The sequence below is a fragment of the Haemorhous mexicanus genome, chromosome 7, assembly GCF_027477595.1.
Source record: "Haemorhous mexicanus isolate bHaeMex1 chromosome 7, bHaeMex1.pri, whole genome shotgun sequence".
In the NCBI taxonomy this organism is placed as follows: domain Eukaryota; kingdom Metazoa; phylum Chordata; class Aves; order Passeriformes; family Fringillidae; genus Haemorhous; species Haemorhous mexicanus.
In genome coordinates, this window is record NC_082347.1 from 22,490,770 (window position 1) to 22,515,735 (window position 24,966).

Here is a 24,966-nt window from a genome sequence, read left to right on the forward strand (position 1 = left end):
CTGTTACATGCTTTTCTCAGAATCCTCTGTTCTTTTCCATATTATTTTATTTTTTGGGTGGAGGAACATTTATATTTTTTTCTTTGTCTCTGAAGATTCAGTGTATTGTGGGAGGTGAGGCAACACTGGTCTTGGCAGAACACCACAAAACCAAGAGAGTAATTAAATGACGCAAGCCTTTGATTATTTTTCTCTCTCAAGCTTTCTGGCACGGCTGGGCATTCCGATTGCAAAAGGAGGATTGGGAGAAGAAATTTCTAAAGATCGCATGCAGAATTAGAAGAACTGTGTCGGAGACGTCTTGCTTCTTTAGAGCGCTTCACTCTCAAGTTCTGGAGTTACTTCTCTTTCCCCTGTGAGGCTAATGTCTCTTTCATCATCCAAGATACATGTAACTGAAAGAGAGCTGCCAAGGTTGTGTTTTGGTTTCTTTGCACCCCTTCTAATTGGATTTTTCCCGTGTTCTTCAGGAGGATTATAGAAGGTTTACAGAAACTGTGTTTTTGGGGGTGTGGGAAGAAGTTGTTGTTTTTCTCGTCTTGAGTCTGGGACCTCCTTGATTTACCATTTGTTCTCTGAAGTTGTTGCCTTTTTGGAAAAGGGAGAAGCAGCTTACCATGAACTTGCACAGCCATGGATTCAGTCCCTTTGCAAATGTTCTATGTGGCTGCTTTTAAAGGAGGTTTTTGCATGCATAAGCAGCAAATGAAGAAGAGCATCCCAGGCTGGATTTAAAAGAAGCAAGATCCTTGAGTCCTGGCAAAAGGATAAATACTGTTTGAACTATATTTTAAGGAAGGCTGGGTGTTGTTCCAGTTTCAAATTTTTTGAAAGGAAGCATCTGATAAGTCAAATATTCTGCCAGACTAAACCTGCATTTTCTGCAGCTGAAACTGGAAGATGTCTTGGAAAAGAAATTACTTTTCTGTGGGTCGGGGCAATGTACAGGGCATGTTTACTCCACGAAATACCACCTCAATAGCACCCAGTAAAGGTCTCAGCAATGAACCAGGACAGAACAGTTGCTTCCTGAATAGTGCGCTACAGGTAAGAGCAGAGAATAAACAATGTTTCTGGTTTTGCCCTCTGTCTGTTGCAGTATTTTCCTAGGCACTATGCAACAAATATAGCTGAACTCGAGTAGATAACTGTTGGTGGGCCTAGATAGAATAAAGCTACATTTGGAAAAGTAGATTGAGTTATTAAAGAGATTTTTAATTTTCAGGTTTTCCTAGTGAATTCAATAGCATTTACACAGTCATCATTTACACGAGTGTCTTGCTTGTGTAAACTTGTAGAATGTCAACCAAAGCTAAAAATATACACAGAAAATGTATTTTAAAATAATAGGATATTGTATAGCTTGCAGAATGCATACTCCTTAGAAGTAAACTTAACTTTTTTGTCGAACCAGTCAAGGTCTGATAATAGCTATACAAGATCCATTTTATGTAGTTCAGTTTTCTTTCTGTCTGCTGCTTTGTAGTTTAGTTTAAATGACTGAGTGTTTGCCTTTTGATTTAGAAGAAAAACCTTTTCTGGTGCCAAATTCAGTGAAGTGGTATGGCTGCTGTAGAGGTGTTGTCACCATTTAAATGCTTTGAATATCGGATGGTTGAGATTGAGTCATTTTAGCAGCAGGGCTTAAAACCCCTTCACATCAGTTTCCATCCTTTCATATGACCTGTCAGTGCAGAACAGACTTTATCACTGTGGGTTTGACTTCTGTTTAGCTTTTTTTTTCCATGGGCACAATCAGGTTCTCAACTAACTTCAGGCTTCCATATAGCCCTAGTGCAAACAATACATATATGTTTATCTATGGCCCTCAATGACAGGGCAAAGAGAAGGTTCTAGTGTTCTAGTGTTCTGTATCAATTACCTTTACTAAGCTGTAAGGTGTAATGACCAGCTGTTTCCTAATATTGAGTTAGTGAACCTAATCCCAACTGCATATCATACATGAAGATGAAAGCATATGAACTGATCTTTAATCTGCTAAAGAAACCCTTTTCTTCTAAACTGAAGAGAGATAGGATACTGAAAGTACTTAAAATCAGAGCTGAATTAAAAAAAACCCGCAAGATGGTAATAATTTCATAAAATAGGTACTTCTGGGGTGTATCTTAATTTTTTAACACTTAGTCTGAAATGCTCTTGAATGTTTGTTGCGCCTCACTCTAATGATTTTCTATAAACATTCAAGCTAAACTCCAAAGGCAATTACATTAAAAAATTGGACTCATTCCTAAACATGATTTTTTTTGTCCTTTTGTAAAGTGTGCAGTAGTTCTTCAGGAATGTTTGTGTGTAATCAAAGGTTTTCAAGGCTTATGTTTCCTCCCAGGCCCTTTAGCACAGAGATAGTTTGAGGTTAAGCATGGCCATGGCAATTATGAATTTTTGGGAAACATACAGATTATATTTAAAAATGTGTTTACTGAATATTACATATTAGTGTGGTTTAAATAACAAATTGTTCCACTTGAAAACACTTCTTGAAACCAGCACAAATTTTGCCAGGGTGCTAAATTTTTTCTAGCCAGTTACTCAAGGCAAATTCATCAGAAATAAGAAGTTTGGTTCCTCTGTTTGTGCTAATGAAGCATTTAGCCAGTCACATGTCAGCCTGGACCTTGCTGCTCTGTCCGGAACCTGGTAGGACGTGATTTAGGTCAGGGCTTCTTTCACTGCAGACTTCTGCCTTCACGAAGGCTGGTGACTGAGGTTTGCAGGAAAGTTAGTTTAAACAGAAATAGCCAGACCACATTTATACATAACGAACTCACTGTAGAATGCCTCAGAGGTGGATATTGTTACTCTTTTGCAGATACAAATTTGAACAATTTCCCAAGAGTGTACAGGTTTAGTGGTAAAGCTGAAGAATAAAAAAACATGGTGCTCTTAGAGCAGATGTCACCTCTCACTGTTGCTAGCAGAACATGTGAAAGCCTGCTTGCTTTTCTGTGCTATGACCCTACCTAGTCACACACCTGGTATTACCACCATAATTTGCCTGAGAAAGCTGTAACTGCCCTAACAGGCTAGGGTTAGTAATCATGGCCTGTCAGGACACTTAGTAATGATAATATTGGGCATAACGGATTTTAGTATTCTGCTGTTTCCTCTTGCACAGACTTGTTTATGTATACGCTGTTGGTGCTCCATTTCTTCATAATCTGGGCTTTCTGCTCAAAACAAGAAAGCTGTGTAGGATTGGAAGAAAGGAAGAGCTTCATCCCCATCGGTCCAGGGGATGTCCTCGGTAGCTCTGCTCAGCTTCATGGTGCGGTTGGCCAGCAGCCAGCCCCGGTGCCAGCACAGCAGAGCAGTCAGAGCAGGTGCTGTTTAAGCCAGCATTGCCACATGGATGATGAAGTGGGTTTTCTAATCTAAAAGCACATGGCAAGAAATTTAGAGGAAGGTCATACTGTAAATTAGCACGTGAAGGTTACAGGCTAAAGAAGAAAGTGGAAAACATCAACTTGCAGTTAGATAAAAGGCATCCCTTTTGAAGGTGATCACTGATGACATTGGTATACTTCTTGGCTTATTCAGCATATGCAGTTTAATCAGAAGCTTATGCAATATTTTATATATTCGTAAAATTGGCTGTGCCCCCTTTTCTGTTTCAGGTTCTCTGGCACCTGGACATTTTTCGCCGCAGTTTCCGTCAGATCACAACGCACAAATGTATGGGCGATTCTTGCATCTTCTGTGCTCTTAAGGTAAAAGTTAGAGATACATTGAAAACCATTCTTTAAAAATTTGAACAGAAATATTTATGATATTTAATTAATACTTATAATCAAACTTGCACCTGAGAATGTGAGAACAAGGTAAATGTGTTAGGTGGTGGTCCAAGATCCATTTTCTAAAATGTGTTCACATGTGTTGGTAAAGTTTCAGTTACAAGGACTCCTCTTAATGGTATGCAGGTCATTGTGAGTCTCCATTAGTTCAGGCAGTAAAATACAAGTTCGCTTTATTTCTTCCAATTTATCATTTGGTATACAAATATAATACTGTACGCAGTCAGTGTGCTCATCAACATTTACCTTTCCCTTTAGAGCTACTTTAAATGTCAGGATAGGAAAGGCCATTTAGCTAAGCCTTTCTTCAAACAGTTCAAAACTGTTGATTATGTAAGACTAAAAGGCTGTTTTCTACTGTAAATATTGATGTCTGCTTTAAATATCTCAGCTCTTTGTAGCTTCTGTTTTAAAAAACATCAATTCTGTTTGTAGCTGCAGATGCAATAACTGATTGTCATAGAGGCTGCCTGGACACTAAGATCTACATGCTAGCTCTGATTTTGAGTACTGCTGTGAACTTGAGTAAATTGTGTAATCCTGTGTCTCTGTTTGTCTCTATCAATTAATTTGTTGCATTCTGGGGTTTTTTGTGACCCCCTTTCTAAATTTTGTGAGCTCAAACCCCCCCTGGCTTTTTGTGGGAGAAATGTTCATGATGCAAACATGATGAAAATACCTAGCTTTAATCTTCCCAAGCAGTGATTTTCCTTTCTGAAATTGAGACTTAAACATCTTCTTTGATCACAAATGCGTTGTAAAATCTTACTAAATATATAAACTAATTGTGGGAGAATTTGTGTCATGAATTCTATGTACAGAAATGAAAATGGCAGACACCATGTCTTATAAAGATGGTAAAATAGAGACTGCAGGTTTAAATTAAGATCATCTGATGTTCCCAGGCAATATTTATAGTGTAACAGCTGTCTTGCTGTTGTTAAGTAACGTCACAAGTGCTCTGGTAAAGACAGGCTTGAAATGAATTATCTAGGGAGCTTTTGGGCTGCTGTTGAGGAGTTTTCCCTGGCAAATGAGCAGTACAGGGGAGACTATTAAGGCCTGAAGTAAGAGAATTTATCTTTTTTTGGCAGGAAATTTGTCTCAAGATATATCTATTGAAATCATGAGACAGTATGATATTTACAGCAGTATCATCAGAAGAGAATGTAACAGTGGGTTAGGAGCAAGGTAGTGCATCTTAAGTGAGATACAGCTCTTGAGACACAGAAAAGATGGGGTATTAAATATATCCCCTTCCTTAAAGGGGAATGACAAGACTTAGTTATAGTCTGGTTTGAGTTCATTAAGTTAGTGGGATAATTTAAAGGTATTTTTTGGATCATGCCCTCGAGTAATGTCAGGTGATTGTTGGTATTTGTTAGCCAAGATGAGGTCAGAAAGAAAAGGATTTAGGAATTTACCATGAATGTAAGCTTTTGCTATTCTGGGGTTTAACTGAAAAGCATGATCAAGGAAATACCAGGAGATCAAGGAAATACCAGGAGATCATTCATTCTGCCATGAATGAAAGTAGACTCTCAACTCTGCACTGGAGTCCAGGTTTCAATATTAAGATAATAGTTAAAAACCTTTCTGTATAGAATACTAAAAAAGAAGGTGAGGGATGTGAAAGAATATTACAGGAAAAAGAAGAGGATGAACCTTTTGGTCTTGAAAGATGAACTGCAGACAAAGATGCATGTGGATTAGCAGTACTGGTGTGAGAGAGAAAGCGCTACAGGATAACTGGAAGTTGACAGGATCTCTGGAATATATGTATTAAAAGCAGACATTGGGTCAAAGAATGTTTAGTTTTGTTGGTAAAATCCTTGTTTTTGATGTCTTGAAGTGTGTAGTGTGCTATTATAAACTTGGAAATGACAGGTGGTGTGGCAGAATTCACAAATTCTATGCATGCAGCCAGCTTTTGAAAAATTTGCAGCTGTCTCTTTTCACTCTCAGATACCTGCAAAGATTTTGTGTGTGTCTGTTTTTGGTTTTGTTTGGTTTTTTTTTACCTGAAGTTCTTAGCAATAATGTTCCTAGCTGGCAGTTGTTACAATCCTTAATTTCCAGTAAAACGATTATATTGCACCAAATCATCTACTACTTTTGCACATTTTGGGAAACTTGTCTCTGGTTGTGTGCAGAATTCCTAGAGCTCGCAAAAGCTCTAAAGAACACATAGGCAATTGAAGAATTACCTAGACAATTATTTATGAATGTGGGCAGTAACAAAAACTTGAAAAAGTAAATAGATTCCAACTAGATCCAAATCAAAAAATAAGTATCTACTCTATGTGCAGTCTGTTCTTCATGGGAGATTGCTGTGCATCCTACCAAAGCCTGCTCCAGAAACTCTTTCTCTGGGTAATATTGTGCCAAGCTTTCATTTTTATTATCTTGTGTAAAATGTCAATGCGTGTACATAAGTATTTGAAAATTCCCCCTCCCCCTTTTTGTGTTGCTATCAAGTCAAATACTGTTATAAAGGTGAGTTATAAGGGCTGTCGCTTGACTCTAAGGGAAATTGGGGGTGCAAACCTCCCCTCAATCCTCAAAAAAACCTCTGGGCACCAGAAATGTAAGCTGTCTTGCTTGAAAGCAGCTGAAAAGGTAGGGATATTCACAAGGGACAGCCCCAAACCATGGAGATGGTCACATTTGTCTTAATGTTCTCCTTAAGCAGGCAGTAGAAAGGGGAAAAAGGCTGTTCAAGGTGTTTACTCATTCTCTGCTGCCCTCTGGATCAGTGTTTTCAAATTGCTCTATTTTCTTCCTTCTACAGAAGTCTGTCTGGTACATGTTATGTGTAAACTTCTATAAGACAAGTGGGATCATGTGCTTAATGTGCACCTAATACTGCAAGCCTCACCAAGAGCATGTTCTGTGTTGCAGGGCAGCAGGGTCATCCCCTCCCTTCTGTGCCCATCTCTTCCCCTGCCCCAGCTCTCCCTTCTGCTCTGGAAGCCTTTAACTATTGTCCTGCCAGAGTAATGCTGGATTAGCCTCCAGGTCTTTGACATCCTCTTTTTCTTGAATCTTGCCTTAGGCTTTGCTAAGATGAGGGAGAAGAAGTGGCTGGATCCAGTGGGAACATCAGAATTTGGAGCTCTATACCATGCGAAAAATCTCCTATTAGGGTCTGGGGAGAGGTAATTAGCCTTGCATGCTCTCAGGTGGATCTGCCCAAAACACTTGTCCAGACCAAGCAAGGTGGAGGCAGGACATATTTACCCTTCTTCAGAGCATGCTGGCATGTTCAGATTCCAGCCTGGACTGGGAAAGTGACAATACTTGTGGGGAGGAGCCTATGTCATGTTCCCCCACTTCAGGGTCCTTTCACAGCATACCTGACACCATCTGTGCTGTACAGAGATGGTTCATGCTCTTCTCCTGCTCTGAAATGTTGCTCTGAAGGTTACATCCTCTTCATTTTGACTCTAGAGGAAGATAGTCTTCTCTAAGCTAAATTTAGCCATGGAATTGGAGTTGGCTTGTTGCAACTGTTTCTAGGGATTTGGATGTCGTGCACTGTATTTACTGTAATTGCTCAGTTAGCTCTCTAAATATTACTTGTAATTTCAAATATGGGATCACGGGACAGTGATGTCATACCTGATCAAATCATATTTTATTTTTGTACCACATTGAAGACTTCCATTTCACAGATTCTTCAAGTAATTTTAAAACTTGATGTGCTACCTGACTGTGTTTATGTAGCTAGAAAATGAACCTTGAAATAATTCCAGATATGCATTCCTTAGTTATTTGGAAGTTACCTTGCATCTAGAGCTATAAAAAGGGCGAGTTGCAGACTCTTGTGCTTTAAACCCCAAACAGTGCCCCTTAAAATGTGGCATTATTTAAGTATTTTTTTCAACACACAAGCTGTTCTTACCACTATATGGTTTGCCTGCCATTAAACTGGAACAGCTTTTTGATTTATTATTTATGCTGAAGTCTACTATGATTTGGTTTATTTTTTTTTTCAGCATGACTTTGCTTTGGTGTTTATCACAGCTGGAAGAGGGTAGGAAGGGGGAAATCCGTCCACTGTACTGAGCATGCCACAGAGAGTTTGTTCTCCTTCCAGGGATTGTACTGGGAGCTCAGTAGTGCCAGGATACAGGACAGAGTGTTTTTTGTAGGTCACAAAGAAGATTGTGTTCTATTGATTGATACATTCTAGTAGGGCTGGTCTTTTCTGTTGTTTTGTCATGTGCAACAAAAGCAGGAAGAATGTGAATTTTCTGTGTAGAGATGATGTTGTTGTTTAAGATGAAAATGGAGAACAGTAGGGTTTTACAGTGCTTTGAAAAAATGGAATGACTGTAGTTGGGTTCTCATAAGCCACTTGCTTGAATTGAGTGATTTATTATAAAATGTTCATCATGTGGTTGAGACCATAATAGGTTGGTTGCAAAGAGTGCTTTCCTGGTCTGCATCCAACTGGCTTTCATACCTGTGTAGGGAACCAATGTTTGAGCAGTTAACAGTATCGCTCACAGGCAAGATCTTAAATTAAGGAGGGAGATCTGACTTAGATAATGTGAAGTGATGAAATTGCAGGAAATGCCACACCTGTCTGTCTAAGGTTGAGAGACAAGATAGACTTGTTCTGAAGGCGAGCGAAGAACCTATCTTGAAAAAGAAAGGGGCATCAACCCCAACAGCCCCATCTCTCCCCCCCCCCCCCCCCACCAAAACCCCAATCCAACCCCAGTGACTGAAACCTAAGAAAAACCAAGCTCTCCTGTGTTAGAAGTGCTTTTGACTCCATTTGAGGTGCTTTTGGGACTTCCTACAAGCACTGGGTTCCAACATGCTCTAAACTGCACTGTGCAATACCATAATAAGATTTGATCTTTATTAAATTAAAATGCACAATTATGCACTGGTTTTAAGTTTTTGTTCCTCTTTTGTAATCTAAATATGACTATATACCATTGTGTGCTATGTCATTACAAATTTGAGGAAGCATTCTTCCATGTAATATTGGGATCGGTTACATCCTGATTTTTGCCTTCTTCACAGAATTGACATTGCTTAATTATTTTTTGTTCTGTGGTAAGTATACTGTTTCTTTAAAGATGGAAGTGTAAAAGAAGAGTTTCAGCTTCCTTGTTTGCTGCTCCTTTTACCTAGTTTATAGCCTGCATTGTTTCTCACCTCCAGGAGTGCCAGGCCGTTTCAGGGCTCTCATTGAAGCAAACCAGATCCTGCCCATCATCTCATGGCAGTGAGGTTGTTGCCCAGTTGCTAGACAAGTCTCAGAGCTATGAAGTGAGATTGAATAAATAGAATAAACACATTTCTGAGGCACAGTTGTGAATATTTTGGAGTGTTATTAAATTATTTAATGCAAAATGTGAAGCAGGGTGGAGTTGTTTCACTGCCTTTTTTTTTTTTTTTAAGTCACTGAAATGAGAAAATTCACTAATGAAACATGAAACTTGCTCAGTTATTAGAGTGACAGAAATGGCAATCAAGTTTAAGTGTAGGGACTTTGTTGTTGTTTCTGTTTTATGTATGTATATATAGAAGATTACTGAGGGGGTGTTGTCTGTGGTTCATGAAGTATAATACTGCCTCGTGGCTTTCTCTTCTTTACCCTTTTCTCATGATTCTGTGGTACTCTAATAAAGGCAATAATAGAAGAGCTGTGAGCTTCAGCACAATGGGCTGTTTTCCATCAATGAGCACCTTGAGGACCATCAAAATGAAAGTTGCAGTAAAGAGAGATAGGCATATTACATCTATTTTAGGTTATGTCAACACTATACATTGTACCATTCCTATGGGCAGAAATGGCAGGGGTGTGGAGGTTAGTTTGCTGCCTGTGCAGTGACAGCTGTGCTTGGCACTTTTTCCAGCTTCCTCAAAACAGACAAGATTGTACCATTTGGCAAACCTCCCAGTTTACCTTCTCATTTCCTGGTGAGAAACAAGTAAAAATAGTTAAAGAAGAGAAAGATTTAGATTATTTCCAATTACTGTAGAGCCTAAGTATGTTGGGGAGAAGGTTTCTGTAATTAAAGGAGGAAGTGCTACATGAATTGTGAATTACTGCAGATTAATACAGATTTGAAAGAAAAATCAAACAGGCAAAACAGTTTGATTTTTTTTTTTTCTTCATCTTACTAAGTTTAGAATGTGGAAAAGCAGACTGGTGATCCCTTTTTCCTCTCTTGCAGTATGAACTGAGCTTTTCCACAGTCTTTAGAGAAATTATGAGGACAGTTTTATAGGAAAGGACAGGCAGAATTTTGAGATTGACACTGATGAAGATGGTTTCTTGTCATATGAAATGAGATAGAAAGTAGAGCATGGTGGTGATGGAGACTTGTATTAAAATAAGGACTAGAAGTTTTGTACTTTGAGAATCTTGCATACAGAATTACGTTGCTGTTTTTGTAGGAAGGGCACAGTGCAATTTAACTGTTCAGATGATGTTTTGGATATTTCACACACATGTGCACACAAGCACACAAAATAAATGTGGGTATTTAATCAGTTGGGAATATGTACGGAACTTCCATGCATATAACGCACACTTCAGAAAATAATGTGTATTTTTAGAACTACTCATCCTCGCAAATGGTTGTTACCCAGGTGATGTGTGAGTTACAGTTATGAAAATGCAGGTTTATGGCAGCAAATGAACAGCTGGCTGTAAATAGGAACTGCTATTCCTATTCACATTGTGCCTTTTCCCTCCTGCATGCTGATACAAAAATCATCCAATTCTTACCCACCTGGATTTAGAAAGATAAATTTCTTAAAGTGTGCAAGTATCAAGTTGTGGCTGTTGAAGGGCTAGAGATGTTTGGAAAGAGTTGCTTAAAAGAGGAAACAAGGTGGCATGGGTAAGCTGGAAGTGAGAAAGTTAAATGGAGAGGGAGGGATGGAAATAAAAAGCACGATGTTTTTGTGTTCATTGCTTCAGGAATCTGATTTGGAGAAAGACAAATAGATCCGGGGGGATTGGCACTGAGGGAATTTTCATCCTAAATTCCTAACCCTCCCTTGTATCTGTGAAAGAAAAGGAAGAAATACACAAAGGTGTATATGATTTCAAAGGAGGAACTTTTAGGATTTGTTCTTGTAGTCTGTGTACTGTACAAGTGTCTGGGTGTTGCAGGATCAAAACAAGTTAAATGTTTGCTGTTTGTTTTCAGATAAATTGAGTCATATTTTGAAAAATACAGTAACTTAACTGTTTTTCTGTTTTTAACTAGGGTATATTCAACCAGTTTCAATGTAGCAGTGAGAAGGTACTGCCTTCTGATGCCCTGCGAACTGCTCTTGCAAAGACATTTCAGGATGAGCAACGCTTCCAGCTGGGCATCATGGATGATGCTGCTGAATGTTTTGTGAGTATAACTGAAAGATGGTTTGACAGGCAGAGATGTGGCCTACCACTACCCAATCTTCCCTGATTTTTTTTTTCCCCTTAATTTTTTTCCCCTCTATTTCTCCTTTCACCAAATTGCAACAGACTTTGCATGTCTGGCCTGGAAAAGTGCACGGAGGGATCCCCAGACTAATGATTTGAAAATGGTAATAGCATTGGTAACCATTTTTACAGTTTCTTTTGCATGTGTACTGCTTGCCCTACACAGTGTTCTTTAGATGTGAACTATGAAAAAATTGCACTAAAAGAATGATCCAGGTTTCTAGTTTTAAGGATCTCCTCAAAAGGGTGAAAGGACATTTTGTTTGCCAGTTTTTCTGAAATTTCATATCCACAGGAAAATTTTTTGAGGGAGATAGTACAATGTTGGTGCTGTTTTGCCAAGTAATTAATCTTGACCTGTTTATTGCAGGCCTATAAATCACCCAGGCAGCTAGTAGTGTTAGTGAAAAGTGTTCTGCTGGAAGAGTTGTCAAGAGATTTCTGGCACACACAGATTAATGTTGGCAACAGTGGGAGGAGAGAAGGTATTTAGGCAAGGATTCCTGGGAACCTGAAAACAGATGCAGTTGTATGAATTAATATCTAGGAAATGTTCAGACCTTTTGTTTCATATGGAATTTAGTCTGCCTCTTGATTTATTAGTTCTCCCCCTTTTTGATAGAATGTAGTTGATGTGGTGTATTTCAAAGTTCTCATGGAATATAGAAGTTGATTTATTTTGTGTTGACGAGAAGTTAGTGTCAATCCAGTGATTTTTAAAACTGCATAGGTACTCTGTTACATTTGGTCATATCCGTGGGTGCTTGAGAACTGGACAGAAAAATCAGCAGCGGAGTCTTCAGCAGTGCTGTTAAGTAGTATAAATGGTTACCTGATCCAGCATCTCAAATCAGAAGTGGAGGGCATTTCCTTTTTTTATCCAAGAAATACTAACTTCTTTGTGTCTGAAGTAACTTTCATGAATTTTCAGGAGCCTTCTGTCTGTAACAATATTGCATCTGGCATGCTTTTGTGATTTATATCTTAGCTTTTGTCTGCAGTTGAAATTATCTAATGCATTTTCTCCTTTTTTCCTTTGGCTAGGAAAACCTGTTAATGCGAATTCACTTCCACATTGCGGATGAGACAAAGGAAGACATTTGCACTGCACCACATTGTGTTTCCCACCAGAAGTTTGCAATGACTTTATTTGAACAGGTGAGCTAATAATATGTGCTTTATACCAAGGGCCAGTTCTCAATTTTTATGTTTTCATTCCTAAAGCATGCATTGCCGCAGTAAAGAAATGTACGGGCAGAAGTGTTGCAGAGGAAATACCTGTCTAATCTTGTCAATGTATTACATTTTCTTTCTCTTTAGTGTGTTTGTACCAGTTGTGGTGCCACCTCTGACCCATTACCTTTCATCCAGATGGTACATTATATTTCCACAACCTCACTCTGGTGAGTTGAGTTTTTCACATGTATCCTTCCCCCCTCCCCCCCCCCTTTTTTTCCTTTTTTTTTTCTCCTCCCATCCTGGTATTGCAGTTGGATCTTTATGGTCTTTATTGATTAAATACCTAAAACATGATTTGTTCAAAGTTGGCAGAGCTTTGATAACTGTGATGAAGAACATGAGGATTTAGTGAAGCAGAAGATGGTATTTTAGGCGTGGATCAGGGTGTCTGCTTGTTTATGATTCTGAATCTTGACAACTGTAGTAGCAAGGACTCATGTTCATTTTGAAAGACTTTAATGTGTGAGCAAGTGATTTAAGAAGACAGATAAGAAAGACAACCAAAAAATTACATTCAAAAGGACCTTTGGACATGTACTTCATCCTGCTGTTTAAAGCAGGGCAAACTTCAAAGCTAAATCAGGCTGCTTGGGGTTGTGTGTAGCTGAGTTTTGAAAGTGCTTAAAGGACAAAAATTCCATGACTTTTCTGGGCTGCCTGTTCCAGTTCTGATCTGGAAGGTTTTTTCCTCCTTCATGGTGACCAGGACAGTTCCTTGCTAACAAGGGGAAGATGCAGAAAGGGAAGTTCTCCCTCGAGGTCAGACTTGGTTTGCCCTTGGTAAATCTGTGCTCGCTGCTCTGACTCACCTTATCCTTCACATGTGTGGGGTTGATTTCCAAGGGGATTGATTTAGTCTGCCATGGCCCCAGGTGATGGAGTGAGACTGACCAGCCTGTAGTTCCTTAAATCCTCTTTTCTTGGATGAATATGTAGCTCTTGTTTAATCTAGTTATGGGGGAACTTCCCTGGTCACTGTGACCTTTCTTTAAAGATGGTGCACAGAGCATGAGCACTAAGTCTGTAGCAGATTGTTTGGACTAATGCTGGAGAAGTCTCCTTTGAGTAGATGGCTGCTCAGTTAAAAGGTTTTTAAATCTGATTGATGCAGGAATCTGTTACTTGTTTCTGTCTTGAAATCTTTATTGGGATTAGAGTTTTTCTTTGTTTTATGTCTGGCATGTGAGATACATAGTTACAGTGATATCTGTAGTTAGGGAAAAAATTGTCATGAAAACTGCTAGCTGCTCTTCTCATGCAGATCTCTTAAAAGGTACCACTTTACCTGTGTAGCAAGAGTGCTGTAAAGCATCCCCCTTTGTGGCTGATGCCTGCTGTTCAGTCAAGCTGCAGATTTTCATTAGGTTCCAGCAGACACTGTATATGAGAATATACTTATTAGAAAATAGTTATGTAAATGGTATTCATTATTTTTTAGGAAATACCACAATAGATCTTAAGTCATGAATTATTTTAGAAATACCAATACATACTAATATATCTATTAATCTCTGAAACCATTTTAAGCTGGAATGTGCTTTGAGCACTAATACTCTTGTGTACATATCTTTCTTTCAACTTGGACAGTGAAATAAATTGGGTACCGTGCTATTTTTCGTTTGTAATTTTATTCATAATGTGTCTTTCTGTGCTACTTTACTATAATCGTGCTTATTGAAAGAGGCACATTTTGAAGCAAATATTTCATTTTGAAACCGAGTATTTATCAAAATGCTTAAATTTTCTTTTAAGATACAAAATTTAAACCAAACAATCTCTTTCTGTTTTCAGTTCTACTTGTTTTCTTTATGCAGTATTTTTGTGGAAGACATAGTAATTCACAATTAACTATGTGATTTTTTTTCTGTACTACAATATTAAATATAAAAAATGTTCTATATTTTAAATTTCTTAATTTTAAATAAATTTAGGTGAAATGTGTACTAGATTAGTGTGGGTTTGTGTTTTTGTTTTATTATTAAACTTTTCTTTTCCATACTTTGTCTATACTGAAGCAATCAAGCTATTTGTATGCTGGAGAGGAGGGAGAAACCAACTCCAGATATGTTTGGAGAGCTCCTGCAGAATGCCAGCACCATGGGGGACCTGCGAAACTGTCCAGTGAGTAGCCTTGTTTCTCTTTGGGTGTGAATTCAGTATCTCACAGGTCCTCAGTGAAGGAAGTGAAAACTTAGTGAGGATGGGTGCTGCTTGGCTAGCCACAAGTATTAAAAACAGGAATAGATGCTTATTTTTTATGTACAGCATAACTGCTAGATTTCTAAAGTAAGAGTTCAATATCTTGTTCTGCCTTTTAATAAATATGCAAAAAGAGTTATCATCAAACTTTTTTTAAATATTGACTAATAGGTAGGGCAGGAAACAGCTGTGGAGTTGCTGCTTCATGTAATGCTACTGTTAGGTGCATTGGCTTTAACAGGAGGGCATGTGTACCTGGTCCCTGGGGTCAGTGTAAGTATTTCCACTTTATACCTGGCTCTCCTTCCAATTTGTAACTCCTCAGTAAAAGTCTCCATTGAAATACATACTTTTTAATATTGGCAAATAGTGGCTTACTTATCTAAGTAAAAGAAATTAAGATATTTTATTGTCATTTAAAAGGTGCATATGAGTCCAGCTGTTTAATAACCAAAGAATGTGACATTAAATAGAAATACATTCTTGGTCAGGGCAAACTGCTCTTTGACTATGAAATAATCAGTTGAATAAAATTGCAGACTAGCATTTGCTGCCTCTTTCTTTTTATGCTCAAAAAAAATTTCTATTGAGGTTTAGCTAAGTGTGGCCTAAAAGTTACGCTAAGGAAGCTTTTTGTCAGGATGCTGTGTTCCTGCTGTCGTGCTGAAAATGCTGAAGCAAAGAAGACAATTTGAGAGTAAGATAGGTTGGGAGGTAATAAACAGAATTGCTTGTACTTTAAATGACCCTTTCAAAATATGTGTGAAAAAAGTCACCTTAATATTAAAACCTCATATCTACATTTAAATATCAGAGTCCTCTGCAGTTTGTTTCTTTTTTTAAATTTTTCATTTTTGTCTCTCAATGATGTTTGGGAAATTCTGGTTAAATTGTTTAGATTGCTGTGGGGAAGAGGTGCTTTGGGATCTCTTCCCTGATTTTAGTGCCAGAAATTATATCCAATTATGAAACTGGACTCTATAGACAAGAGAAACGATTCTCAGTATGAAAATGTTTTTTCCCCCGCCATTTTGTAGGGGTACCTTTGTGATGTGTCTCAGGGAAAAAATGAATGTTGCGAATGGACTTTGTCATAGTTTTTGTCATGTCTCCCCACACTCTGTCGCATCATTGACACCCCCTCCCCTGCAAAGTGCACTGGTACTTATTTAAAAAATAAAAAATGGGAAGAAAAATCCAAACAGGAAATAAGAATTGTAGAACTCCTTTGAGTTACTAAAACAACTCTTAATCTCCTCTTCTTTCAGTTGCTGTTCTCATATTTATACAAATACTGACCTAACTATACTAAGATGGGATGTTTGAGGTACCCGTAGAAACACTCAAACTTAACAGCAAAGCAGGACTACTTCTGCTTTTTCAGCAAAGCAGAAAATTTTTCCTGACATTGTCATATAAGGCATCATTCTCTGTACATACAGTTTTTAATATGAGATTCTGATCAAAAGTGACCTTTCTGTCTAATTCCTAAGAATGTTACTGGGATCTTTCGTGCATGTCTGCTTATCTTCTTTTAAATAAGCTTGGTTTTATTGCTCTATATTTTAATCATTATCAATGGCAGGAGGAAGAATTGGCAGTTTTCACTTCAAAGCTTGAGAATGCAGGATAGTCTTGATAGTGCATCTCATCTATGACATGAGAAGCTCCTACCTTGGCACTAAGCATATCTGCTATATCACCACCTCTTTGAAAGCTGTAATTCTGAGACTTATACTTGCTAGTGCCTTCCCCCAACATTATAATAAGTGAAGAATTATATTCAGTGTCTTGTTTTATTTATATGTTCAGAGTAACTGTGGGGAAAAGATCCGTATTCGTCGTGTGCTGATGAACTCGCCACAGATCATCACCATTGGTTTGGTTTGGGACTCAGACCACTCTGATCTGGCTGAGGATGTGATTCACAGTCTGGGAACTTGCCTTAAACTGGGAGATGTGAGTTTTTTTTTATTTTGGCACTACTTACAAAGACTGTAATTTTCATGGTAGTCTACAGCAGCAAGTGGAGAAAAAATGAAGTCACCACCTTCACCTTTTTGGTGTCCGTAAAAAGAGGAATAGAGGGCAGAACCAAGGGTCTGACCTGTCTCTAAAAGCCTTAGAAAAACCTGTGAACTGTATATTCTTGTGTTTCTGAAATGTCTGAAACTGTAAAAATACTTTCAAGTGAAAGGAAATTCTCGATCAGGGTTGTGCTGTTTCTATAAAAATACGTATGTGCGCTTTCATTTTAAAGAACAGAAGTTTATTTCTATTTCTTTTGGAGACAAAATGTAGTTTAGTGGTCTTTGAGTTTATGTTGTTTTAGTTTTTTTTAGCTTTAGCTCCTCTTTTTGGTGAAATGTGTGGTCATAACGCTGAAGAGTTATTTGTGACTAAACATCTCTAAGAGGTGGTGACTGACACTGTGTGATTGAATGACAGACTGAATTAAATAGGATTCCTTGGAGGATTCACTTATTTTGCATTAATGGTGCTTTAGAGCTGATTTATCAGTGTACCAAACTGTAGCTGTGTCTTATTGTAGCATTGAGTTACTACATAAAATAGTTAATATATATAGATATACACACATTATGTTTGAAGAAAAAAAGCATTGTCCAGTGCACAGTGTACCAGAATCAGTGTGAGCTGATGGAAATATGGTTATGAAACTGTGGTCTTAGTGTAGTAAAGCAGTAATGCACCAAAACATGAGACCTGTGCAATTTAAATTAACAAAGTTCAATTAAATAGAAAATATTTTTTTCCCCCTGTGTGCTGAATTCTTTTGATCTGCTGATGTCTTCAGTTGATCTTTTATGTGTTAGCATCATAAATTGGTCCATGGTAAATTCTGGATAGCCCTTGCTAAAGTCAGAATAAATGCCAGCTGTTTACTGTCCAAAGCGCCTTGTTTCTGCAAAAAGGAGTGAATGTTTTAAACAGTATTTTGCATAATCAGGAAGCATGACACAGAATATAAATTTTCGAAATAGAACCACATTCAAATTATGTAACAGGTATTTTATCATTGTTGTAAATGTCTTCCTTCAAGTATACGCATACTCCAAGTCCAGCTCAGTTTATGAGCATCTGGTGAGTTGGTCAGAATCCATTTCTTGTCTGTGTCTCTGAGTTTGCTTAAACACTGCATGATTATTTACTTTTTGCCTTGTTTTCTCTATGTTTTGGAATAAAAGCCTGACACCTCTCTATAGTACTTCAAGGTCTTTGAACAGAAAGCAGTATGTAAAATTCTGAGCACTTTATTAATTTCTCCTTCTGTGTTTCTTACCTCCCTTCTTGAAGCTCTTCTTCAGAGTAACTGATGACAGAGCAAAACACTCGGAGCTGTATTTGGTGGGAATGATCTGTTACTATGGAAAGCACTATTCAACCTTCTTCTTCCAGACTAAAATCCGCAAGTGGATGTACTTTGATGATGCTCATGTCAAAGAGGTGAGAAAAAAATGTTTAGGAAAACACTCTTTTTGAAATTTGTTAGCTGCTTGTGTGTAAATCCGTTCTGTTTTCTACAAATTTTGAGAGGGCTTTTGCTGGTTTTCCACTCAGGATCCACAAATTTGTTACTCATTTTTTCTCAGCAAAGTGAAATATTTTTAAAAAAAGCATACCAGAAATCTCAGAAGCCCTATTCTTACTTCTGTTCTGTTGGCTCCCAGTCTTGTTTTTAGGCTGTTGTGTGAAAATGTACAGTTGCTTGTGCATACAGCTAACACCCATCTCTTTCCCTTGCTGACAAGCAGTATAGCTATTTAGTGCCTGTTGTTGAACTCTGCTTGAGTGTCTTCATGCCAGTCTTCCCTAGTGCTTGCTGCCAACAACAAATTTTCTGCTCTTCTGTTAGTGCTTTTTTTGGCCTTTTCACCAAGCATGAGGTCCTTGACATTAAAGACACCAGTGCTGGGATCTTGGCAGGACATTATAACCCATTAGATGGTTTGGCATTATTTCATACACTCTCCTTTTTTCCTTCTAGTCATGGAATTACAAAGGTGAGAGAGGAAAATTTTCTCCTGTAGTCATGCCAAACACAGTGTCAATGAGTAAAAACCTTAATGCATATATTCAGTCATACTTAGCAGAAAAATTTGCAAGGATAGGTACTGCAGTGCTTTAGCAGAAAACTCATGTATGGAGCAAATTTGTTGGAGTAAATGTTCAGTCTGTCAGGTGAAACGTGTGGGATTAGTATTACTATGTGAATTAATTGCCTGGCCTATCAGTGCTTGCAGAGGTTCTGTCACAGCAGAAAGATTTGCACACTCGAAGTATTTAGCTTTGACTTGAATTTAATGTCCTGGTATCTTTTATTGTTCATTTTGTTCATTAAAAATTCTTCTGCTTTTTGGTTGTTGCAAAGTTAGAACATCCCAGAGGATGGAAAGTTTTTTATGGAAAAAATATCTGAAAGGGAATGACTATTTTTGTAGTAGTATTTCTAGCAGGAATTGTAATCAATTTAGCCATAGGATGATGAATACCTGGATTTTGATTAGGTTGGCTCAGGAGCTTTCTTGCTGAGTCCAGGTCAGTGCTGGCTGTAGAAAGACTTAAAGTATGTCAGTAGAAGATCAAACTCTGAAATAATTATAATTGTGATGGGGGGAAAAGAGAACTTCTTATAGAAAACAACGAGAGAAAACCTTTTTTTTTTTTTTTTTTTTTTTTTTTTTCTCCTGGTTATCAATTCAGATTGGTCCAAAATGGAAAGATGTTGTGACAAAGTGCATTAAGGGTCACTATCAGCCTTTGCTGCTGCTCTATGCAGATCCAAGAGGAACTCCAGTGTCAGCACAAGACTTGCCCCCTCAGGTGGATTTACAGCAATATAGCAGGACTTGCTATGACAGTGAGGACTCAGGTAAGCATTGTGGGCTCTGGGCCTTGTACCTTCACGCTGAAATGCCACATGTGAAATGTTTTCCTTCTTTGGAGTGTATTATTGTCAGTAGGGGTCCTTGTTGCTTGTTAAAGCTGATCAAGAATTCTGAAGAGGGTTTCCAGTGTTCTGTCTGTGAACCTCTCTCTTGGTCTAAGACTGTTTATTGTTTGGATAGCAGTCTTTTCCAAAAAAGTTTGGAGAAAGAAACTGGGGGATGGGGGAAGTGAAGGACCTGGTATGATTTGGATGTAGAGAGGAACTCTAACTGATGACTTCAATAACTGCAGTTTCTGACTTCAAAAGATCTGAACTGTCCTTAAATAGGACATTTATGGCAGGGCTTGTTCTCACCAAAAGTACAAAGTGCCTTCAAGATCAATGTTTGCAGTTAAACATAGGAATGACTTCCTTCTTTATTGTATTTTCCTCTTCTTTAATTTCTCTGTGGAGAAATGAGTATGAAACTAATATCCTGTGTATTAAGGAGTGTCTATATCACATATGTAAAATTACCAATAGTCTTCAAACTGTTCAGATTTTTTACTTTTATTTACTGAAAGTGGAGGGAGGAGATTGCCCTTTTCACCTCCTCTAATGAGTTCAAGTATTACTGTATTGAAACTGAATCATGATGCTTCATACTTTCCAGTAGGGTATCAATGCTGGCTTTTTGAGAAGGAGCGGGTTACTTTGCTTTAGATACAAGTATTTCAGTACAAAGTTTATACCAGATAGCTTTTGAGTCATGATAGAGGAAACCTGTGAATTATTATAACATGATGTTCTTGTTACACTTAAATATTTTGTACTTGAGTAATTTTTTTTTTTTTTTGCTTTCCTCAAAGCAGTGTTTCATATTGTAGTTGCACTCAACAGTGTTGAAAATGAACAATAATTTCAGTATGGTACTAATGTGTACTTTGCAGTCCAGTGGTTGTAGTTTAATTTTGCATATTAAAAAGATTTGATAAACTTGGACTTACAAAAGAGGAAGAAAGAAACAGCTTTTTAGAAGCAATGACACTGTCTCCCTGCTTCCAAAGGAGCAAACTTTTCCCATAATCTCTGATGTTCTTGAATCTGAGTTGGTATCTTTGGTATTCTGTTTTTCTGTTAACTTCTGTATAGTTGCCCCTGCTCTCTTTTCTTAGTCTTTCTCGACTTTTATAATAGCAGAAAAAGATTGAAATTTGACATTGCTTCCTTGACATTACTTTTTTCTCCAGGGAGAGAACCTTCTATCTCCAGTGATACCCGGACAGATTCCTCTACAGACAGCTATCCTTACAAACAGGCACACCACGAATCTGTGGTCAGTCACTTCTCCTCTGACTCCCAGGGGACAGTCATCTACAATGTGGAGAATGATGCCGCTTCACAAAGCAGCAGGGACACAGGTAGCAGATACCATTACATCTGTGTGTGATCATTGTCACTAGATAAGATGACTGCAGTGGATTCTGGTTGAAAATGTCTCTATATATAAAACCTTTAATAGAATAGCAAACAGTGTTTAATATCCTGAGCTTTTGATTTGTAATGAACAGTTGGCATTCACCAAAAAAACCCATTATTTAAAAGTCTTACTGGCTTCTGTAGACCTGTGTCTAGCCAGACAAACATTTAGAGATTTGTTTTTCTGTTATCCACAATACTGCCTGCTCTGTTATATAATTCTGTGAGTTAGAGTCTGCACAGCCCTGTTGTAGGGTTTGGTAATTATTATGTGTGCTACTTACTCATCTTCGGGCAGTTACTTCATTTCAGGAGTTGCAGCTGTCTGGAAAAGGTGCTTTCATCACCAGAGTCCCTCATACTTGGGAACTAAGGACTTTTTGTGTAAGTGAGTGCTGGTAGTATTTACTACACCAGTGAAGAGCATAAGATAATTTCCTGCCTGTGCCATGGAAGCAAGTTAAGCTGGAATGTCCAGTGAGAAGACAGTCTATATGTATATATGTTCCTTTGGGCAGCTGAACAGTCTGCCTTCACACTCCATAGTTGAAAGGAGGTTAACTGGAAGTCTAAAGACTTGATCTCCTCAATTATTGATGGCCAGTGTCCACCGTCAGCCTGTTTCTGCATGCAGTAACTTCTAACATCACTTTTAAAAAAGTAGTGCATAAGTTAAGGTCAGACTTCTGTAGCATCAGAAATAGGATCTGCTATTTCTGTTTGAAAAGTTACCTTATTGTGCCGTAAATAGATTTTCTAAGAAGACCTAAGAGTAGAATCAGCAGTTGTTAGATTGCGCCAGAGTGTCAAAGCTGTCAGACTGCTTTGTCCTTTTTTTTTTGTAAAATTGTTCCTCTTTTGTATCATAATTGGTTCATTTGTAAAAATCTATGGTACATCAAAATCTGAAAAAAATGTTTCAAGTTAATTTTATTTAGTATTCTTTCATTCTTCATCAGAGATCCGAGTAACTGTAATACACAGGCTAAGATAGCCCAACAATCCTTCCAGGGTTTTAGCAAACACTTAATGCTGTAGGGACCAGTCATAGTCTTAGGTAGGGTGTGAGAAAGAAAAGAAAGTTGGAGCAGAAATTGAGTGATGTGGAAACAAAATGTATGTTTGTCTTTGGAGTACAAAGAAGACAAAATTGAAAGACATAGTGGTATACTTTTTAAATAGTCTGCAAATTGGCACAGAGTTTACTGGATTAGGTTCCTGCCTGCAAAACTTGCTATGCAGAAGTTGGCAGAAAAGGAGAGTAAGGGGGATGGTTGCAAACATTGTAAGCATGAAGTTCAGCATGTAACCTTTTGTTCTGTCATTTTTAGTGACTTTGTCCTTTTCTTTTTCTTTCTTCTCCTATTGATTCTATCCTGTGTTATTCCCTTCAGCTTAGCCCATTTCTCCACCTAAATTCAGTTGTCCTTATCTTCCCTGATTCAGCCTTAGCTATAGTCGGTCTGTCCCCTTAGCTAACCACTTGTCTGGGCATTTCCCCTGTTTTTTTACCTACCCAATACCTTTCCAAAAAAAGTCAGTCTGCCAACTAATACAACTGCTCTGTCATCAAATGGCGCTATAAAGAAGTGGGGCTATAAAGAAGCCATCCCCACTGACCTGTCAACTGAATCATTCTGGGCAAGAGCAGGATTCTTCATTTAATGGCCATTTACCCACTACTCCAGCCCAGAAAGTTATGGACTCTGTCCCACATCATCCTCCAGGGAAGCTCCACCATTGGGTTGCATGACCTCAGGCTCCTGGGTACTTCAGAATGAGGGCAGGAGAGTGGCTGCACAAGCCCTCTCTTTGCTCCTACCCACCTGTGCTGCTGAGAAAAATGTGCGTATTCTGGCTGCCCTATTCATGCAACTGAGATTTCAGGGGGAGGGAGTAGAGGGTGTTATGTCTCAACCCACTTGATTTAATTCCTTTCTCTGACATGCTCTTAGGCACACACACAACTCCTACAAAACCAAACTTTTCCTTTGAATATTGCTGTTTGCTTGTGAAGCCATCCTGTGTCTAGAGGATGAGGTGTTAAAGTGATACATCCATCAAGACACAACTTTTAAGCATTGTTAGGCACTCAAAAGTCTTGGATTGTTATTTTAGTGAATTTTAAAAAGTTAGTGTTAAGTGCTAGCTAATATCCTTGGGATTTTAATTCCTATATTCAAGCATTATGTTGGATTTAGTCTTTGTTTCAGAGTGTCCAAATAAAGACAACAAAGCCTGTGTCCTACGTACTTCTGATTCTTGACATCTCCTCTATGGCAATTAAATTTCTGATGACAGTGGGACAATATTTGCAGTCTTTGAAAGGAGAAGAAAATACTAATGCAAAGCTAGCAGCCTTCATTCTAAAAGACTGAGCTGGGCTTTATTCAGTGCAAACCCTCAGCTAGTGCTAATAGCACTAAATACTGTCAAATAGTTTCTCTCATGGCAGTTAAGGATGCTTTCCAAACAATCTTTATCCAGCTGGGATGTTTAACTAGAGAAGTTGTGCTTGCTGAAGTGAAACCTCACTCTCTTCTGTCTTGAGGGGAGCCACTACAACGATAATACTGTTTTTGGAGTTCTTGAAAGATGCGGGCAGCCTGTGCTGTAAAGGGGAAAAAAAAAATCCATCAAAGCACAAACTTACGTTCCGTTACCAAAATGCTACACATCTTTTGTTTTCATTGCCAACATTTCTCTTTTGCTTCCTTAATTTAGTTTCTTTTATGTAGTCTGCTTGTTCCTAAAACATTTGGCCACAAAATTACTCTTTGCTTTGCTAATGAAGTCTTGTGTAGCTTGCTTTTTAGTGTTTGGATTCCTTCCTACTCAGTTATTGTAATATCTTCATAGCAATTGTAGTTTCAGTGAATTGGTTTTTTAACTGTTGCAGGTACAATTTTATATGTAGAATCTGCTTTTAATGTTGTTTATTTTGATGCTAATCTCTAGAGCAGGGAGAAGGCTCAGGAGGGCCAGCTCTGCAGTCTGGGGGCTAGTTAGACCACTATTTGCTATTAGGGATTTTCATTTCCTATCATCCTGTGAGGAGTAAAAGTTTGTGATATAAAGGCTAGAAAAAAGTCTTTGTAGCTTATCATAAATTCCCTTCTTATCCTGCATCTCTGGTTGGGACTACTCACGTGAGTAAAGCCATGCGTGTGTTTGTGCTTGCAGGTTTAGGACTGTGACTGTGTGAGACCCATAGAATTAAGCAAAGGCAATACAGAAAACCTGTGATGTCAAATAGTCTTAATTCCCATTTGATGTGAGGAAATGGGGAGTAAATTGTGTTGAAGAGACAATACTGGCACTGAGACACATAAGCTGTAGTAAGGGAGTGTTGTGTGTCAGCTGATCCGTGTTCATAGTTTGTGGGTGTGCTCTTAGCTTGTGGCAGACGTGAATTGGCTGGCTTGGCCCTTAAGAGCCAAGTGAAGCTTCTTCACTGTAGATTAGGCTAACTGAGATTACTTAGTGTTTGCTACAGGCAAAGAGATGAATGAATAGTTAGTGCAGAGCAGCTGGTGATGTGCAGTCATTTATTATTAGATGGTAATTTGTTCATGTGTTTGAGTCTTTATTCAACGGAGTAATGTCTTGAAAGCTGTCCTCAGGAGTTTTATGTTCATGGTCATTAAAACTGACAGCAAGAAAGTGGTGTTCTTAGACCATTAGAAGACAAAGCAGAGTTAACCTTTTCCTTTCCACTTGGATAAGCTGTCATTAACCAGAGTCGTTGGAGGGGGGTTGTATTGTTCTTTTATGACCTTAAAAATGGAACATCCTCTCCAAGACAAAACCAAAAACTTAGGATACAAGAACTTACCTAAACTTGCCAATTAGTGTTGGAGTGTCTGCAGTTCCTAAGGAGAAAGAGT

At 38.2% G+C, this 24,966-nt stretch overlaps 1 protein-coding gene across 7 annotated transcripts in view; it reads left to right on the plus strand.

Annotated features, from left to right (window-relative positions):
• Positions 1-24,966, plus strand: part of USP54 (ubiquitin specific peptidase 54) — a 90,028-nt gene that overhangs the window by 45,345 nt on the left and 19,717 nt on the right. For all 7 annotated transcript variants that reach the window (XM_059851382.1, XM_059851386.1, XM_059851380.1 and 4 more), the window contains 10 exons: positions 202-1,047; positions 3,636-3,728; positions 11,057-11,191; positions 12,319-12,432; positions 12,595-12,677; positions 14,529-14,634; positions 16,525-16,671; positions 18,028-18,177; positions 19,435-19,603; positions 20,851-21,021. In XM_059851382.1, coding sequence (XP_059707365.1) covers positions 901-1,047; positions 3,636-3,728; positions 11,057-11,191; positions 12,319-12,432; positions 12,595-12,677; positions 14,529-14,634; positions 16,525-16,671; positions 18,028-18,177; positions 19,435-19,603; positions 20,851-21,021 — 1,315 coding nt within the window. In that variant the 5' untranslated portion in view covers positions 202-900. The remainder of the gene's footprint in view (positions 1-201; positions 1,048-3,635; positions 3,729-11,056; positions 11,192-12,318; positions 12,433-12,594; positions 12,678-14,528; positions 14,635-16,524; positions 16,672-18,027; positions 18,178-19,434; positions 19,604-20,850; positions 21,022-24,966) is intronic.